Source organism: Trichechus manatus, unplaced genomic scaffold (genome assembly GCF_000243295.1).
Source record: "Trichechus manatus latirostris isolate Lorelei unplaced genomic scaffold, TriManLat1.0 scaffold00236, whole genome shotgun sequence".
NCBI lineage: Eukaryota > Metazoa > Chordata > Mammalia > Sirenia > Trichechidae > Trichechus > Trichechus manatus.
Window position 1 is genome coordinate 505,700 of NW_004444172.1, and position 19,921 is coordinate 525,620.

The 19,921-nt window shown below is 36.4% G+C and overlaps 1 protein-coding gene across 1 annotated transcript; it reads right to left on the minus strand.

The window, feature by feature from the left end:
* Positions 1 to 4,761: 4,761 nt before the first annotated feature.
* LOC101351818 (olfactory receptor 10AG1-like) lies at positions 4,762 to 5,736 on the minus strand. Its single transcript, XM_004389165.3, has one exon. The coding sequence runs from the start codon at positions 5,701 to 5,703 to the stop codon at positions 4,762 to 4,764; it is 942 nt and encodes a 313-aa protein (XP_004389222.1). The 5' UTR covers positions 5,704 to 5,736.
* Between the last annotated feature and the right edge of the window lie 14,185 nt (positions 5,737 to 19,921).

Genomic DNA, 19,921 nt, shown 5'->3' on the forward strand with positions numbered 1-19,921 from the left:
TCCTTGTTTGAGGTGTTGCCCAGTCTTGTCCCAAAATGGCTGTGATGACCAAGTGCTCCCGATGATACCGGGTAGGTTCTCCCAGCTTCTGTGATGTTCCTGCCTCTCCTCTCTCCTGCTTCTGGATTCACCCCAACTCTCCAACACCTCAGCTGCCTTCTGGAGTTCTCAGACCTCTGTGTGTGCTTGTTTATATTCCTTGTTAATTGTGTTAGTTGGTGGGGAAGTAAATGGGAGCATCAACTCACTTCGCCATCTTGCTCCACCCTCTCTTACAATATATTTTAATTCAAAAAGATGAAGCTAGAGAGTTTGGAATTTTCTAAATTTTGCAAAGAGTTATACTTTTATCATTAATGTAATATAAAACTATTGGATATTTGCAAACAGAGAAGTGAAATAAACTATTTCTCTATTTTTTAAAAATCCCTATTGGTAATCTGGGACTAATGGCTTATAAGAGGTTAAGAAATGAGACAAGTATATTCCTTTGGTGATAACTGCTAAAGACCAACTTAATGACAATAATTGCTCAAAGAGAAAACACAGGTAAAAGTGGCTATATTTTGGATTTATTGACAGATATGTGTGAGAGTAGATAGAATAACAAATAACTTTTATACCTTTGTTTAAGCAAATGAGTAAATATGAAAGTCATTTATTAATATGGAGAACACTGATGGGAGGAATAAGTTTAGGGTTGAGAATGGGTCATCAAAAAGTACATTGTATTAAACCTATTTTTGATATCACTGAGCTTTGCATATAAGACTTGAAGAAGTAAACTGAACTTTTTATTGATATACAGTATTGTTTTCAACACTTAATTGAACTATATTACATTAATACTCAAAAAATAAGGATGCATATAGACATTAGCTAATATTTTTAACATTTTCCTACTTAATAATCTGATAACGTCTTCATAATGCAAACCTCAACTTTTCCATTACTTGAAATAAAATAAAGTTGTTAAGGGGAAGTAGAATTGTGCTTTATACAATTCTTGAATCAAAGGAGTTAGTTGTGAGGATACAGTAAAGGCAGTAATGATATGTGCTTGAGTTTTTTTTTTTTATTAGTAAGCACAACTTAAAGTCAAACAATAATAATAAGTATTGAGTCCCTAAATGTAGAACTTTACTTCTTCATCCTGATTGAGACAGTGTCCAATGGGAAGTTTATAAAATATATTTTTGTGACATGACCTGAGAGCAAGTGAATCAAAATGCATCATTTCTATATTATTCCAGAGATGATTGTAAAGCATGTAAAAGATTGAAAATCGTAGGTGATTTTTTAATTGATTTAAGAAAACCCCTGAATAGCAAAAGCAGTTTGCAATCAGCTGCTAGTGGATAGGTGAGCAGATTAAACCCATAAAGTGTCTCTGCAGAAGAAAGGCCTGGCTCTCTGTTTCTGTAAAGATTATCGCCATTAAATCCTTATGGAACACAGTTCTATTCTGTTAAGACATGGATTTGTCATGAGTCAAGCTCTGACTCAATGACAGCTAACACCAACAATAACAACAATTGACTTAGACCACACTCAAAAAAGAGTGAATGATATACATGAAAAGTGTTTGGAAATAGGGCATAAACGAAGAAATACTTACTTGGACTATATTGAGCACAAAAGCAATTTGGTGATGATTAATTAACTTCCTAATTGTCTCCGTGAAATCTTCATTCCTAAGGCTGTAGATAAGGGAAGATGATAAGGAAATTCCTTAAGCACAAATGTGATCACAATTACAGATATAACAATGTCATGTGATAAACTAAATCAATGGTAGATGTGCTCTTTATAGCATATTAATTCTCAGAAAACTCTGTAAGGTTCATATTTTTTTTCAAATATAAAAAGTGACATTGAATGATTAAATAATTTTCCAAGTCAAACAAAAACTTAAATGGTGAAGACTTAACTTAAACCCAGGTCTGGAAATAGGACATGAGTAAAAAACAAAAAACAAAAAAAACAAAACAAACACATTACCATTGAGTTAATTCTGACTCATAGCGAACCTACAGGACAGCATAGAACTGTCCCATAAGTTTTCCAAGAAGTGACTGGTGGTTTCAAACTGCTGACCTTTTGGTTAGGAGCTGTATCTCCTAACCACCGTGCCACCAGGCATTCAGAACATGCATAGTGAGTTAAAATACCTGCTTGTGTGTGAAGCAGGAAAAGTTAAAAAACTCTTTGTGCTTCTGGTTTTTTTCATCTATAAAATAATGTGAAAGCATTAATAGTTTATATATATATGTGTGTGTGTGTGTGTGTGTGCGCGCCCTCAAAGTGTCATCTTTGCTTCTCAACACCTTAAAGACATCTTTTGAAGCAGATTTGCCCAGTGCAATATGTTGTTTGATTTCTTGATTGCTGCTTCCATGTGTGTTGATTGTGGATCCAGGTAAAATGAAATCCTGACAACTTCAATCTTTTCTCTGTTTATTATGTTGTTGCTTATTGGTCTAGTTGTGAAGATTTTTGTTTTCTTTATGTTGACGGGCAATCCATACTGAAGGCTGTCGTCTTTGATCTTCATCAATAAGTGCTTCAAGTCCTCTTCACTTACAGCAGTGAAGGTTGTGTCATCTGCATATCTCAAGTTGTTAATAAGTCTTCCTCCAATCGTGATGTAGTCCAGCTTCTCTGATTATTTTCTCAGTATACAGACTGAATAAGTGTGGTGAAAGAATATAACCCTGATGCACACCTTTCTTGACTTTAAATCATCCAGTATCCTCTCGTTGTCTTCAAACAACAGCCTCTTGGTCTATCAACAGGTTCCTCATAAGCACAATTAAGTGTTCTGGAATTCCCATTCTTCATAGTATTTTATAGATATATATGTATACATGTATATATATATGTATATATATACGTATATATATATATATATAATGTGTGCGTGTGTGTGTGTGTGTGTGTGTATACCAAAACCAAACCCAAATCGATCAAGTTGATTCCAATTCATGGCGACCCCACAGGACAGAGTAGAATTGCCCCATAGTTTTAGGGTTTCCAAATCTGTAAATCTTTACAGAAGCAGATTGAAACATCTTTCTTCTTTGGAGCAGCTTGTGAGTTCGAACTGCAGAACTTTTTGGCTTAGCAGCAGAGTGCTTTAAACATCATGCCACTATATATATATATACATATGTGTACACACAGATGTACACAAATATACATGTATAATCAAATATATGTAGTTATTGAAAATTAATAATTTAAAATACATATATACGTATGTATAAACATATATACATATATAAGGTTGCTGTGAGTCAGAATTGACTTGATGGCAATGGGTTTCATATGTATATAGTTGGCACTTTGTATCTGAGGGTTCCGCATTCATGGATTCAACCGACCGAGTTGAAAGTATTTGGAAAAGGAAAAAAATAGTTCCAAAAAGCAAAACTTGAATTTGTCATGGACCTAGCAGCACACTAAATCCACATGATGAAATGATATGTAGACATTCCCTGCTGCAGTCTTCTGTCATATCACTGATCCTCAGTCTCTCCAGCACTTGTAGTTTGAGCATTGTTTCCCTTGTGTCTTGTCACGATTCCCTAAACAATAATGTCTAACAACTGTTTACATAGCGTTAACATCGTATTACATAATTTAAATAATTCAGAGATGATTTAAAGTATACGGAAAGTAGTGTATAGTTTATATGCAAATATTGTGGCATTTTATATAAGGGACTTTATCGTCAACATACTTTGGTATTCGTGGGTGTCCTGGAACCAGTCACCTGTGGGTACTGAAGGGAAACTTTCATAATTTTAATTAATGCATATTGCCAACCTGGTTTTTAAAATGGGTGTCACTACTATATGGACACTCATGGAAATGAATGATATTTTTATGCTAAGAGATATAACAGATTATGCATTACAACTGACTAAATTAAGTCAGCCCAAGCAAAAGTTTTTATTGAGGGAGGACATTTCACAATGAAATTATAGAATTAATGATGGAATGATTTGTTATCCGCTGACACATATCTCACTTATATAATTTGAGCAGAAATTTCTGACAATATTGCAAGTGTTTTTTAACTTGGGAATAACTGTCATTGTATGGAAAGACAAGGTGTCTTAGTTATCTAGTGCTGCTGTAATACAAAATAGTACAAGTGTATAGCTTAACAAAGAGAAATCTAGTCTCACAGGCCAGGAGGCTAGTAGTCCAAATTCAGGGCAACAGCTCCAGGGGAACTTTCTCCCTCTGTTGGCTCTGGGAGAGGTCTTGTTATCAATCATCCCCTGGTATAGGAGCTTCTCAGTGCAGGGACTCTGGGTCCAAAGGTCACACTCCCATCCTGGTTCATCATTCTTGGTGGTAGGAAGTCCCCGTATCTGTCTGCTTGTTTCTCTCTTTTATCTCAAAATAGACTGAATCAAGATACAACTTAATGTTGTAGATTGTATCCTGCCTCATTAACAAGACTTCCTCTAATCCTGCCTCATTAACATCATAGAGGTAGGATTTACAACTCACAGGAAAATCACCAAACCAAACTCATTCCCTTCCATTAGATTCTGACTCGTGACAAAATGGTCGACAATCACAAAATACTGAAAATCATAGCCTAGCCAAGTTGACACACATTTTTGGGAAACAGAATTCAAACCATAACACATGGTATAGTTAAAGGTATAAGTCTGAAAAAATTTGATTAAAAATACATAAGAAAGCAATTCTTATACATTTTAACTGGTTCTTTAATGAAGGGAATTATTTACATAGCAATTTTCTCAGTGCCATTATGACATCCTTGTTCCTTAGACTATATATAATGGGATTAAACATAGGAGTTAGGATAGTGTAGAAAAGAGAAAGGACTTTGTCAGTTCCCTGTAAGTGTTGGTTGTTGGGTCTTAAGTATGTAATAATGCCTGATCCAAAGAATAATATCACAACCAGAAGATGAGATGAGCAGGTGGAGAAGGCTTTGGATCGACTTGTGACTGATGGCAACTTCAGGACGATGGAAATGATTTTACTGTAGGAGCCAAGTATCAACAGAAATGGAACCATGACAAATAACACAGAAACTACGTAGACAAACATCTTATTTACAAAGGTGTCCCCACAAGCTAGCTTGAGTACTGGGAAAATGTCACAGAAGAAGTGGTTGATTTGATTAAATCCACAAAAAGGCAGAGCGAAAACCTGATATGTCAGCCCTATCATAATGGGGATTCCAATGGTCCAGGAGCCAGTCACCATCTGTATACACACTCTGTAGTTCATGACTAGAGGATAGTGCAGAGGGTGACAAATGGCTACATAGCGGTCATAGGCCATCACTGACAGGAGCAAACACTCTGTGCCTCCGAACATATAAACAAAGCACATCTGTGTAGCACAGGCAACTAAGGAAATACTCCTTTTCTGGGTCCCAAGATTCATCAACATTCTGGGGATAGTAGCTGATACATAGCAGATTTCCAAGAAGGAAAAATTTGCCAGGAAAAAATACATAGGGCTCTGGAGAGCAGGATCCATTTTTGTTATTAGAAATATGGTGCCATTGCTCATCAGGATAATGATATAGATGATTAAAAATAATCCAAAAAGAAACCACTGGAAATGGGGCATGTTAGCAAAGCCCAAGAGAACAAATTCCATCAGTTCAGTTAGGTTATCTTCTGTTGGTTTTTCTTGATGATTCATCTCTAGAAAAGGTAGATTTACATGTGCATTTTATTTTACCTTCCTGTATTTCTTTACCTCTTCTCTAAATTGTATTGAAGTGCCAAGATTGGATTTTATTATCATTGAAATTATTTGCACTTTAACAATGATATTATTTATGTATGTCCCACTTCCTCCTGTTAAATCACAGTAAACAATCTCTTCACATTTATTTTAAGATTATTTCACTATTCTTTTGGACCACAGCCCAGGATAGATCAAGCTGTACCTGACTCAGTACAGGCACTGGAGCAATTGGCAACTGCTAGAGATGAATCCTCAGCTTTGCCACCTAATATCACTTTAAATTAATTGCACGTCTTGACATTCTTACTGTAATTCTGTATGCATTTTCTCAGCCCACCTTCTCAAACATTATATCATAAACTGTTTTCTTACATTTTCAACTGCCTACTTCAATGTTTCCTTCTCCTATCCCTTGATGATATTAAGCCTATAAACTTACCTGTTGCTGTCTAGTCGATTCCGTCTCACAGCGACCCTATAGGGCCTAGTAGAACTGTCCCATACGGTTTCCAAGGAGTCGCTGGTACATTCAAAATACTAACCTCTTGGTTAGCAGACGAGCTCTTAACCACTGTGCCACCAGGGCTCCTTTAAGCTTATAGGTTCCTAGAATACAGTTCATATTAGATAGTTTAGAAAGAAAATTGTGAGAGTATTTCATTTTTCATAAAATGTAACAGTCTTCGGTATGGATTATACCTCAACATAAAGAAAACAAAAATCCTCACAACTGGACCAATAAGCAATATCATGATAAACAGAGAAAAGACTGAAGTTGTCAAAGATTTCATTTTACTTGGATCCACAATCAACATCCATGGAGGCAGCAGTCAAGAAACCATAAGGCACATTGCATTGGGCAAATCTGCTGCAAAAGACCTCTTCAAAGTTTTGCAATGCACAGAAGTCACCTTGAAGGCCAAGGTGCAACTGACCCAAGCCATGGTGTTTTCCGTCACCTCATGTGATGTGAAAGCTGGACTATGAGTCAGGAAGATCTAAGAAGAAATTATGCCTTTGAATTGTGGTATTGGAGAAGAATATTGAATATACCATAGACTGCCAAAAGAACAAACAAACCTGTCTTGGAAGAAGTACAACCAGAATGCTCTTTTGAGTTAAGAATGGTGATATTACTTCTCACATACTTTGGACACGTCACCAGAAAGGATCAGTTCCTGGAGAAGTATGTCATGCTTGGTAAAGTAGAGGGTCAGCAAAAAAGAGGAAGACCCTCAAGGAGATGGATTGACACAATGGCTGCAACAATGAGCTCGAGCGTAACAACGATTGTGAGGATGGTGCAGGACCAGGCAGTGTTTCGTTCTGTTGTACATAGGGCTGCTATGAGTGGGAACCAACTCAACTAAACAACAGCACTTCATTTTTCATAGAGGAATAAAACAAATATCTTCTGGTGGATATTAAGTAGATAAAAGGTTTTTATTCAGGGAAATTGGCCTGGGAACATTGATTTAGATATGAATAATAAATATGGTCACCCTGGAAAAGCAAGGTTAGCATGGAAGGTATCTGTTATCTGTGTTTAAGTGTGTGGGACAGGAGGAGGAAAGATATTGACTGTTGTGTTATACCCATTGTGCTGTGTGCACCTGCCATTATTTTTGTTATTCCTCAAAAAACAATTTAGATATATGTTTCTAAACTCACTTTTCTTTAAAATTAAGAATATCAAGACTCACTAAGTGTGGGCAATTCGTCCAATTGCACATACGTTTTGTGATTGCAATTCAGTATCTACTTTTTTTTTTTTAATGGACCTGACTTTGACTGCTATATCCATGATTTATTATCTTCATGACATTGAACCAAAAAAACCAAACCCATTGCCGTCGAGTCGATTCCAACTCATAGCAACCCTATAGAAACTATTTAAAGTTCTAAGCTTTACTTCTTTGCTTGTGAAAATTAAATGGGAAAATATTGGTAAAACCTATCACCTACCTACCAGTTTTAAACTGATTACATATTAGTTATTGTCCTATAATTATGATAGTATGATCTTTGAGCCTGTAGCCCTAGGATTTAACAGATTGCCTAGGAAAATGAGTATTTGGTGAGGTGGTTTTGAGCTCCTTTGTTGGCAATGATTTTTCCCACCATTCCCTTTCATCAGGGTCAGGACAAGGGCTAGTCAGTGAAGTTCCTAAGGTGCAAAATAAGGAGACTCAGGGCCATCCTTACACTTACACAATCCTGAAAGTGAGTGCCTACTTAAATTTTGCAAGAGGCGAGGTGCCACTTGCCTCACCCTGCTTTTCATCTCTCCATCCTAATGGGTCTTTACCTTGTCCCCTAAGGAGAATAGAATTGTGGTAGCATGGTTAAAAAAAAAAAATGCTGAGGAGTGGATTATGACTCATAGCGACAATTTAGGACAGAGTAGAACTGCCCCATAAGGTTTTCAAGGCTATAAATCTTTATGGAAGCCGATTGCCATGTCTTTATTCCTTGGAGCAGCTGAAGGTTTTAAACCTTTGACCTTTTGGATAGCAACTGGGTGCTTAACCACTGTGTCACCAGGGCTTTGTAGCAGGATTATATAACAGTATTTAGATGGACTGGAATTGAATTGTAGCTCCAACAACATCTAGCTGTGTGATGACTTCATGTAAGTTAACTAATCTTCCCAAGTCACAGGTTGCTCAGCTGTTAAATGGCTAGCAACAATATCCACATTTAATGGTTTTATGTGAATTAAATAATTTAACTTAAGTAAAACACCTTGAAGAGGTCCTGGCATTTATAAAAGACTATTATTATTGTTATCTATTATTATTGTTATTAACAGTTACTTATTATCGTCATCTATTTATTATTGTTATTAAAACTAATTTTAATTTATTCTTCTGAATTTTACTCAGTGTGCTATACAACATGAACAATATTCTCTAATTTATTTTCCTTTTGTATCACGGGATTATGTAGGAATGAATGAAATGAGACCTTAAAAGTAATAATCAAAGTGTAACAAAATTCCAAAAAACAAACTCTCAAGTTGCAATTTCTCCATGAATTCTCTGCTAATATTTGGGTTTATATTGTTATCTCTACTTTGTGGACTGTAACACCTATAGTACTCATCACTGCTCAGCACTGAGAACTGCAATTAGGGTAATAGCCTTTGTATACATTTTCTTTTACTGATACTAAATGATCTGAGAGGTAAAGCCTGTGACTATTTTCCTACTTGAAAGCAATATAGATCCTAGAAAATGGGTGTTCACCTAATATGGTACTCAGGATTTGATTCTGAACTGAAATAAAGGAAGAAACCAAAAAACCAAACCCATTGCCGTCAGCTCAATTCCAACTCATAGCGACCCTACAGGACAGAGTAGAACTGCCCAGGAGAGTTTCCAAGGAGTGCGCGGTGGATGTGAACTGCCAACCTTAGCAGCAGTAGCACTTAAACACTATGCCACCAGTGTTTCCGAAACAAAGGAAAAGACATCGTTAAAATGAAAGCATCACTCTTAAGAGAGAGACAAGAATTAAGACTCACAAGAGGACGAAAGAACCAAATCTTTATGGATTACTTTATGAATGACAGAATTTAATAAAAAATAATTTAATCTTTGTTAACTGAATAAAATGACTTTGAATGAGAAATAAGATAGCTTTTCTAGTTGTACGAATTCAAATATTTGGTGCGAAATTATCCATGTATAACATTAAAAATGTAAGATATGTCTGTGTTTCTCAAGAGGACAGGGTAGAAAGAGCAGAAATTTACTCTGTGTGTTTTCCCAAAACTATCTTTTTTCTTAAAAAGTTTAAGTTCTTAGTAAGGGGAATAAAACTTAATGTTATCATATTTTTATTTGAAATCTAAGCATCCATTCCCTGGAAGAAATCCAAATGATTAAGCAATGTGTAACAATATTCTGAAGGAGTCCTGATGGCACCGTGGTTAAGTGTTTGGCTGCCAACCAGAAGGTCAGTGGTTCAAACCCACCAGCCACTCTGTGGGAGGAAGATGTAGCAGTCTGCTTCTGTAAAGGTTTACAGCCTTGGAAACCCTATGAGGCAGTTCTACTCCCTCCTATAAGGTCATTATGAGTCGGATTCCACTGGAAGGCAGTTGGTTTGGATTTGGTTAAGAATACTCTGATTCAGTTAGATATTAGTCACTGTCAATGTCCCCAGTCTACCTAACGATCAACTATGTTTGTGGTTTTGATATAAATTGGAAACATAAACCCTGAAATTAAGTTGAAAAACAATAAGAACCTAAAACTTTACATTGTTTTATAAATTCTTAATGTAAAAATATTATTTTCCAAAAAAATAAATGTTTCTTGGGTTCCTCAATGGTTATAAACATATTTCATAGATTTTACTTTTAATATCTTATTAAAATATCATCAGAACGAAAATACACAAATATAATGATTATTTTTGCTACAAAGTCTTTGCTAGAAATGAAGTTTGCCTAGAATATCACTTAGGATTCTTACAAAAACAGCGGTTTTTCAAATTTTCAGTGTTTCAAAGTAACTTAATATCACTATTTAAATTCATTGTTTAAGGTAAGTATATTTAATAGAGTCAGAAATACAAAGGAGTTGCTTTAATAAAATAACATATTTGCTACTCTATATTAAATATTAATTTTACTAATATCATGAACTAAAGTTGTATATTAATATAAAACATTGCATATTTACCTTTCTTATTTTGGAAAATAGGAGCTCTGGTATAATTAAAGTGCTGCTATCCAGAAGGTCTGCAGTTAAAACCCACCATCTGGTCCTCGGGAGAAAGTTGTGGCAGTCAGCTTCCTTAAAGAATTATAGCCCTGGAAACAGATGGGGCAGTTCTACTCTGTCCTGTAGTGTCCCCGAGTCAGAATTCAATTGACAGCCTTGGGTTTGGGTTTGGGTTTGTTTGGGATAATCTTGATTCTTCCTCACGGAAGAGGGTTTACATATTTAAGTATTTAAATTACTTTGGCTAAAACAACTTTTTTGATCTGTGGTATTTAATCCACCTTTAAAACAGTCAGTTCATTTTGAATGTGGAATGCTCTTTAAATACAAAATGAATTAGCTCTACCCCCTGGGATCCCTTCCACCTGACACAGTTACATTTCTAATTAAACAAATCTCTTTAGAACTCTCTGATTTGGTTTATTTATTTATTTTCCCAGAGAGCTCTCACTCAATCCAGAATACTCTTCCTCTGCAGCCTCTCAGTGGAACAGAGTGTGCAGACAGTTTTATTTCTTAGGCTTGAATAGGATCCCGAATTGCCCTTAACTGAGCAATGCCGTTAGAGGCCATCCAAAATGGACCCAAACCCAATGCTCACCTTATCTGTTATGACTGCTTCCTATGGACCCTCTGTGCCTATTAGACTGAACTCCTGTCACATTTTCCTCAAATTATTTTGCTTATTTTCTCCTCTAAAATGGGTCACTTGATCCAAATTCAGAGGCTGGCCTCTGTAAGAGTTGTAATAAATGTTTTCAGGACAAAGAATATTTTTACCTACTAATCATACAGTATATAATTTATTTCTTCAAGACTTCCTGGGCAAACTGAAAACTGACTTTTGGACAGATTAAATCGAGTTCAAAAGTATGTTTTTTGCCCCAAGATTAATTCCAAAAGGGGGATTTTTTTCTTTTCCTTACAGCATCGTCTCTTCTTTCCCTAACTTTATTCCCTCTGTGAACTCACTTTTAAGGTGTGAATCCTATTAAATTTCACTTAGGAGAAAATAAGATTCTGATATAATTCCAGCTGAGATGAAAGGCAAGATTCCAGGACAATAGTCTGTTTATTGTTATAAAATACTTCCCCTTTAAGCCTTCAAATCTGAGTGACACTTAGGCAATGTGATCTTTAAGATCCTATGTCAGTGTGGCTAGACCATGATTCTCAGCAGTTTGGCAGTTATGGTGTAGTCTGGCCATCTTATAATGATGCAATCACTGCCATGATGTGATCTGTTGCAATGTGATCACCTCCATGATGGGATTTGATGTGAGTAGCCAATCAGTTAAAAAGGGTTTTTCTTTGGGGTGTGGCATGCATCCAATATATGTGGACTTCCTGGCAAAGCTCTCTGACTTTTGCTCTGTTCTGGATCCAGGATTCAGCTCATCATCATCTGACCTCCAGTTCTTGGGACTTGGGCCAGCAGCCTGTCTCACATGCTGGTCTTGGAATGTTGGCCTTTGCTGCTGTGTGCCAGCAGTCTGCTGTCTGACCTGTGAATCTTGGGTTCATCAGCCCCTGATGCTGACCCACCGATTTGGGACTTGCCAAGAAAAGCAAGTGCGTGATTATAATAAAAGTCAAACTTGTGGTTATTGCTGGGATGGAAAGGCGGTGTGATCAGGAAACAGTTGGTAATTGACTTCTGCAGTGCTGGTGATGTTCTATGAATCTACCTACTGTGGAAAAGTAAAGCTAATGAATGGGAAAATAGTTTTAGGATATATAACTGACAAAGAGATTATATCCCTAATATAAAAGAAAATGTCAAATAAATAACAACAAAGACAAATAATTCAAAAGAAAATTGATCAATTGACACCTGAAGGCTCTTCAAAAGAGAAAAATCCATAAACATATTAAAATATGCCCTACCTCAATAATAATAAATATTCAAATAGAAACTACAAGGGCATACTCTACATCAAGCTAATGGGTAAAAATCATAAAGGATAATAATACTGATGGTCAAGAAGTGGAACATCACATCGATGCCTTCACACATTGCTGTTACAATGATAAATGGATACATCCACTTTGAAAAATTATTTGAGAGCTAAATAAATTCCCTATACTTTTAGGTATAAACCCCATTCTAATGAATTCTTATGTGCAGGGCAACAGTATGTGTGTCCTGAGACACAAACATCCCAAATGTTCACCATAGTACAATGCAGTTTTTGTACCTCTGAATACTTACTTATACTATGAAATAATAAATAGGAATAAAATTGAACAAACTGTAAATATATGCAACAACATGAATGATTTATAAAAATACAGTGTTCATTGATGACATTAAAATGCATAGACTACACACTGCATGACTTCCTTTACATAAAGTTCGCCAAGAGGAAATAGTAATTTGTATTTTCTCATAGGCATAGTTACATACTTAAAATATATAGAAAAGAAAGTGCAGGATTATAATAAAAGTCAAACATGTGATAATTGCTGGGATGCTGGGATTGAGAGGGTGGCGTGATCAGGAAATGGTTGGTAATTGACTTCTACAGTGCTGGTGATGTTAAATGAATCAATCTACTTGGGAGTTACATGGGTGTTTGATTAATTTTTTTAAATTAATTTGCAATATCTATATTTTAAAATAATATTTTGGTGAAAGTTTACACAGCAAGTTAGGTTCCCATTTGACAATTTCTGGGCAAATTGTTCAGTGACATTAGTTACATTTATCACAAATATGTCAACATTCTCTTTAATTGTGTTCTGTTTATTCCATTTTCAGTACTCAAATTTCCCTGCCCTGTTATCTTCTTATTTTTGTTTTTGAGTAATTGTTGGCCTTTTGGTCTCTTACAGATGTTTTTGAAGTAGAGCACTGATCAATCTTACAGGCAATATGCTATATTTTGTGTGCCACTCTGCTTTTTTGCTAAAAGGTGATCCCAGGGGATCAGCTTGGTTCTGTGTCGAAAGAGTGTCTCAGGGCGAGTCTGAGAGAGACCTCTGTTCTCTACTGTTCCAGTTTGTCTGGCTTTTTTTTTTTTTTTTAAATAAGAATTTGAGTTCTGCTCCACATTTTTCTCCCATTCTATTTGGGAGCATCTACTGTGACCCAGTCAGAATAGTAAGTGTTGGTAGTGGGGCAACATTTATTACTTTTGGTATCAGAATAGATGAGGTTGTGGCCCATATAGACTTGTTTCCTCTCTGAGCTTTTGATTACTTTTTACTGTTTTGCTCCTGGCAAGTAGAGACTCGTAATTGTGCCTTAGATGGCTGCTTTCAAGTTCTTAAGACATCAGATGTTACTCACTTCACTAGGATGCAGATCATGATTTTGGTGAACTCTGCTATGCCAAGTGACTGAGCTGTCCCATGAGACTATGATCCTAAGCTTTCAAACCCAGAAAATCAATCTTGGAAAGAGCCTGGGTATGTCTATGGAGCTTCCGTATTTGTATCTCCAATGAATATAAGTGCCTGCACCCATACATTTGGATTTACACATGATGGTGCAATGGTTAAAAGCTCAGGCTGCTAACCAAAAGGTTGGCAGTTCTAATCCACCAATCACTCCTTGCAAGCCTTATGGAGCAGTTCTACTCTGTCTTATAGGGTCACTATGAGTCATAATTGACTCAACAGCTACTGGAGTGTGTGTGTGTGTGTGTGTGTGTGTGTGTGTGTGTGTGTGTTTAATAGATACTTCTATGTGCTCTCACCTATGTACTCACTTGTACCTACCAGTATACCAATATGCCTATACCTCTCCATAAGTGTTTATATACTCGTTTCTCTTTGGTTGTGTTGAGCTCGCTCCATGTTCAGTGCCACTTATCACATCACCAAAAAAAAATTCACAAGTCTCTGTGATCTAAAGTGTACTTTCCCCACTCTACCCATCTCTCCTTGGTTACCACCAATGAGCTTTGGTCTCTATATACCTATTCTTGTGTTCTCATAAAAGAGGGATCATACAATATTTGTCCTTATATACTTGACTTAGTTCACTTAGCATTATGCCCTCCAGGTCCATCCATGTTATAATATGTTTTGCAGACTCATCTTTGTTCTTGATGGTTTTGTAGTATTCCATTGTCTATATGTACCACACTTCGCTCATCCATTCGTCTGCTGATGGGCCCTTTGGTTGTTTCCACTTATTGGTTATTGTAAATAAAGCAGCAATGAACATAGGTGCATATATGTATTTTTGTGTATATAACTAGAGCGCTAATTGCTTAATAGTTAAGAGCTTGGCTGCTAATCAAAAGCTTGACAGTTTGAATTCACCAGCCACTTCCTGGAAACCCCATGGAGCAGTTCTACCCTGTCCCATAATGTTGCGATGAGTTGGAATCAACCCGACTTAGGGCAGCTCTATTTCTAGATTTTTGAGAAAAGGCTATACCATTTTCCATAGTGGGTTTACCATTTTACAGTCCCACTAGCAATGGATATGGATTCCAATTTACCCACAAGTTCAACAGTGTTTGCTGTTATCTGTTTTTGTTTCTTTTGATTTGTTTTTCATCAGTTCCATTTTAGCCAGGTAAGATGGTACCTCAGTGTAGTTTTTAATTGCATGTCTCTAACATCTAATGATTGTGAATATCCTCTCATACGTTTGATACCTGCTTGGATGAACATTTTAGTGAACCTCCTGCTCATGTTCTTTGCCCATTTTCTGAATGCTTTGTCTTTTTGTTGTTGACTTGTTGCAACTTTCTACAGATTTTAGAGATTAGACCCTTATCACGTAAGTCGTTTCGGAAGATTTTTCACCATCTGTAGATTGTCTATTTACTTTTCCAATCAAATCTTTTGATAATCATAAGTTTCCAATTTTTATGAGGTCTCATTTATCTATTTTGCTTTTTCTGTTCATGCATTTGTAGTTATGTTTCTTATTGTAGTTTTACAAAAGCTTAGGTCCCACAGTTATCTCCCTGTGTGTTCTTCCATGAAATTTCAAGACTTTATCATTTAGTTCTTTGACCAATTTTGAGCTAGTTTTTGTGTGTGGTATGAAATATGGGTCCTGTTTCATTTTCTGCAGGTAGATATCCAGTTTTTCCAGCGGCATTTATTAAAGTGACTGTTTCTTTCCCACTGAATGGTCTTTGACTAATTGTCAAAAATCAGGTATCCATAGATGGCTGGGTTTAATTCTAAGTTCTCAATACTATTCCACTGGCCTATGTGTCCATCACTGAATATATACTATGCTGTTTTGATTACTGTGGCTGCATAGTATGTTTTAATATTGAGGCTTGTGAGGCTTCCTGCTTTGTTCTTTTTCTTCAATATTGCTTTGTCCATCAGGGGTTTCTCTCCTTTCTATATGATGTTGGTCATTAGTTTTTCCATTTCAGTAAAATACATTGTTGAGATTTTTATCAGGTTTGCATCATATCTGAAGATCGATTTTGATAGAGTTGACATTTCCACTATGTTAAGTCTAACAATCCATGAACATTGGATGTATTTCCATTTTTTTAAAGTTTCTTTTAGTCTCTTGTAGTAATGTTTTATAATTTTCATTGTATAAATATTTTATGTCTCTGGTTAGGTTAGTTCCTAGGTATTTTGCCAATTTGTGGGCTATTTTAAATAGAGTATTTGCTTGATTTGTTTTTTGAGCAGTCTTTGTTAGTTTAGAGGGACACAAGTGATTTTTGTGTGTTGATCATATACCCTGCAATTTTGCTAAATTCTTCTATTCCGGAAGTTTTCTTGTGTAATCTTTAGGGTTTCTATGTACAGGATCATGTCACCAGCAAATATAGTTTTACATATTCCTTTCTGATTTATATACCTTTTATTTCTCTTGATCTTATGTTGCTATAGCTAAGACTTCCAGTACAATGTTGAATAAGAATGGCAATAATGGGCATCTTTGTCTTTTTTCTGTTCTGAAAAAGATGGCTCTCATTGAGCATAATGTTGGCTGTTGGTTTTGCATATGTGCTCTTAATTATTTTGAGAAAATTATTTTCTGAAAGTTTTTATCAAGAGTGGGTGTTGGAGTTTATTGAATGCATTTTCTGCATCAAATATAGGATCATATGGTTCTTTTCTTTGTTTTATTTATGTAAGGGATAAACTGATTTTCTAAATTTGAATCACTCTTGTAATTCTGGTATGAATCCACTAGATCATGGTGTATGATTTTTTTGATATGTATCTGAAATCTGTGGGCTAGAGTTTAGTTGAAAATTTTTGCATCTATGTTCATAAGGGATGTTGGTCTGTATTTTTTCTCTTTTTCTGTGATATCTTTGCCAGGTTTAGGTATCAAGGTTATGGTGACTTCATAGAAAGTGTTTGGTAGTATTCCTTTCTCTTCTATGTTTTTGAAGAGGTGGAGTAGGATTTGTGTCAACTCTTCTCTGAATGTTTGATAAAATATTCTAGTGTAACCATCTGTTCCTGAGCTTCTCCCCCACCAACCCCCGCTCGTGTTTTTTTTTTTTTTTAATTTTTTCATTGTACTTTAGATGAAGGTTTACAGAACAAATAGTTTCTCATTAAACAGTCAGTACACATATTGTTTTATGACATTGGTTAACAACCCCACAACATGTCAACCCTCTCCCTTCTCGACCTTTTTTTTTTTTTTTTTTGGTGAAAATATATGTAGCCAAAGATACACTGTTTCAAAAATTTCTACATGCACAGTTCGGTGACATCGACTACGCTCTAACAATTGTGCTGCTATTCTCACTCTAGATGAAGGTTTACAGAAGAAAATAGTTTCTCATTAAACAGTTACTACACATGTTGCAATATGACAACGGTTAACAACCTCACAACACATCAACACTATCCGTACTCAAGCATGGGTTCCCTATCACCAGCATTCTTGTCCCCTTCTGCCTTCTAGTGCTTGTCCCTGGACTGCTGTGCCTCATTAGTCCCATTTGGTTTTATGGGGCTGTCCCCTCCCCGGCTGAATGGTGAACCTCGGAAGTGACTTCACCACGGAGCTAAAAGGGTGTCTGGGGGCCATACTTTCAGAGTTTCTCCAGTCTCTTTAGGCCAGTAAATCTGGTCTTTTTTTGTGAGTTGGAACTTTGTTCCACATCCTTCTCCAGCTCTATCCAGAAACCTCTGTTGTGATCCCGGTGAGAGCAGTCACTGGTGGGAGCCGGGCAACATCTAGCTGTACTGGACTCAGTCTGTTGGAGGCCTTGGTAGCTGTGGACCATTAGTCCTTCAGACTAATCTTTTCCTTGTATCCTGTTTTCTTTACTCTCCCTTGCTCCCGAAGGGATGAGACCAGTGGAGTATCTTAGATAGCTGCTCACAGGCCTTTAAGACCACAGACACTAATCACCAAGTTAGAAAGTAGAACATTGTCTTTATAAACTGTGTTATGCCAGTTGAGCTAGATGTTCCCTGAGACCATGGTCCTCACAGCCCTCTGCCCAGCAATTCATTCCCTCAGGGAGTTTGGATGTGTCTATGGAGCTTCCATGACCTTTCCTTGTACAAGTTGTGCTAGGTCCCCCTGTATTGTGTACTGTCTCACCCTACACTCAAGATACCACTTATCTATTGCCTATTTAGTATGTCCCCCCACCTCTCCCGTCCCTGGTAACCAACAAAGATTGTTACTTTTGATATGTGAACTTTTTCATGGGTTTTTACAGTAAAGTTCTCATACAATATTTGTCCTAATGTGATTGACTTATTTCACTCAGCAAAATGTCCTCCAGTTTCATCCATGTTATGAGATGCTTCACAGATTCATCATTGTCCTTTCTCGTTGCATAGAATTCCATTGTGTGTATTTACCACAGTTTGTTTATCCATTCATCTGTTGATGGGTATCTAGGTTGTTTCCATCGTTTTGCTATTGTGAACAATGCTGCCATGAAGATAGGTGTGCATATGTCTATTCGAGGGATGACTCTTATTTCTCTAGGATATAGTCCTAGGAGTGGGATTGCTGGATCGTATCGTATGTCTATTTCTAGCTTTCTAAGCAAGTACCATATCATTTTCCAAAATGGTTGTAGCATTTTGCATTCCCACCAGCAGTGCATAAGAGTTCCCTTCTCCCTGCAGCCCCTCCAACATTTGCTATTTCCAGTGTTTTTGATTCATGCCAGTAATGACGGGGTGAGATGATATCTCACTGTGGTTTTAATTTGCATTTCTCTAATGGCTAGTGATCACGAGCGTTTCCTCATGTGTCTTTTGGCTGCTTGAATGTTCTCTTTGGTGAAGTGTCTGTTCATTTCCTTTGCCCATTTTTTAATAGGATTAATTTATCTTTTTGTTGTAGAGGTGTTGGATTTTCCTGTAGATTATGGAGACTAGAACTTTGTCTGACTTGTAGTGTCCAAAATTTTTTCCCTGTCTGTAGGTTCTCTTTTTAAGCTTTTGGTGAAGTCTTTTGAAGAGCATAGGTGTTTGATTTTTAGAAGATCCCAGTTATCTAGCGTATCTTCTGGGGTTTGTGTGTTAATAGTTATGGTTTGTATCGTGTTAATGCAGTGTATTAAGGCCTGTAGTGTTGGTCCAATTTTTCCTTCTATGAACTTTATAGGTTTGGCTGTATATTTAGGTCTTTGATCCATTTTGAATTGGTTTTTGTATATGGCGTGATGTATAGGTCCTGTCTCATTTTTTTACAGATGGATATACAGTTTTGTCAGCATCATTTGTTAAAAAGACTGTCTTTTCCCCTTTTGATTGATTTTGGGCCCTTGTCGAAGATCAGTTGACCATAGGTGGATGGATTTACATCTGGGTTCTCAATTCTGTTCCATTGGTCAATGTATCTGTCCTTGTACCAGTACCAGGCTGTTTTGACTACTGTAGCTGTATAGTAGGTTCTGAGGTCAGGTAGTGTGAGTCCTCCAACTTATTCTTCTTCCTCAGTAGTGCTTTACTTATTCGAGGCTTCTTCTCTTTCCATATAAACTTAATGATTAGTTTTTCCATCTCTTTTAACAATGTTGTTGGTGTTTGCACTGGGATTGAGTTCTATTTGTAAATTGCTTTGGGTAGAATTGTCATTTTCACAATGTTGAGTCTACGTTTCCATGAGCATGGTATGTTTTTCCATTTATGTAGATCCCTTTGGTTTTCTTGCAGTATTTTTTTGTAGTTTTCTTTGTATAGGTCTTTTACTACTCTGGTTAGATTTATTCCTAAGTAGTTTATATTTTAGTGGCTATTATAAATGGTATTGTTTTCCTGATTTCCTTTTCATCTTTCTCCTTATTGGTGTATTGGAATCCAACTGATTTTTGTATGTTTATCTTGTATCATGCTACTCTGCTGAATCTTTCTATTAGTTCCAGTAGATTTCTCATGGTGTCTTTAGGGTTTTCTAGGTATAGTATCATATCATCTGCAAACAGGGACAGTTTAACTTCTTCATTACCACTTTGGATGCCCTTTATTTCTTTTTCTTGCCTTATTGCTCTAGCTAGAACTTCCAG

Coding starts and splice junctions, on each gene's coding strand:
- LOC101351818 (XM_004389165.3), bottom strand. CDS start 5,703: ATGAATCATCAAGAAAAACCAACAGAAGATAACCTAACTGAACTGATG.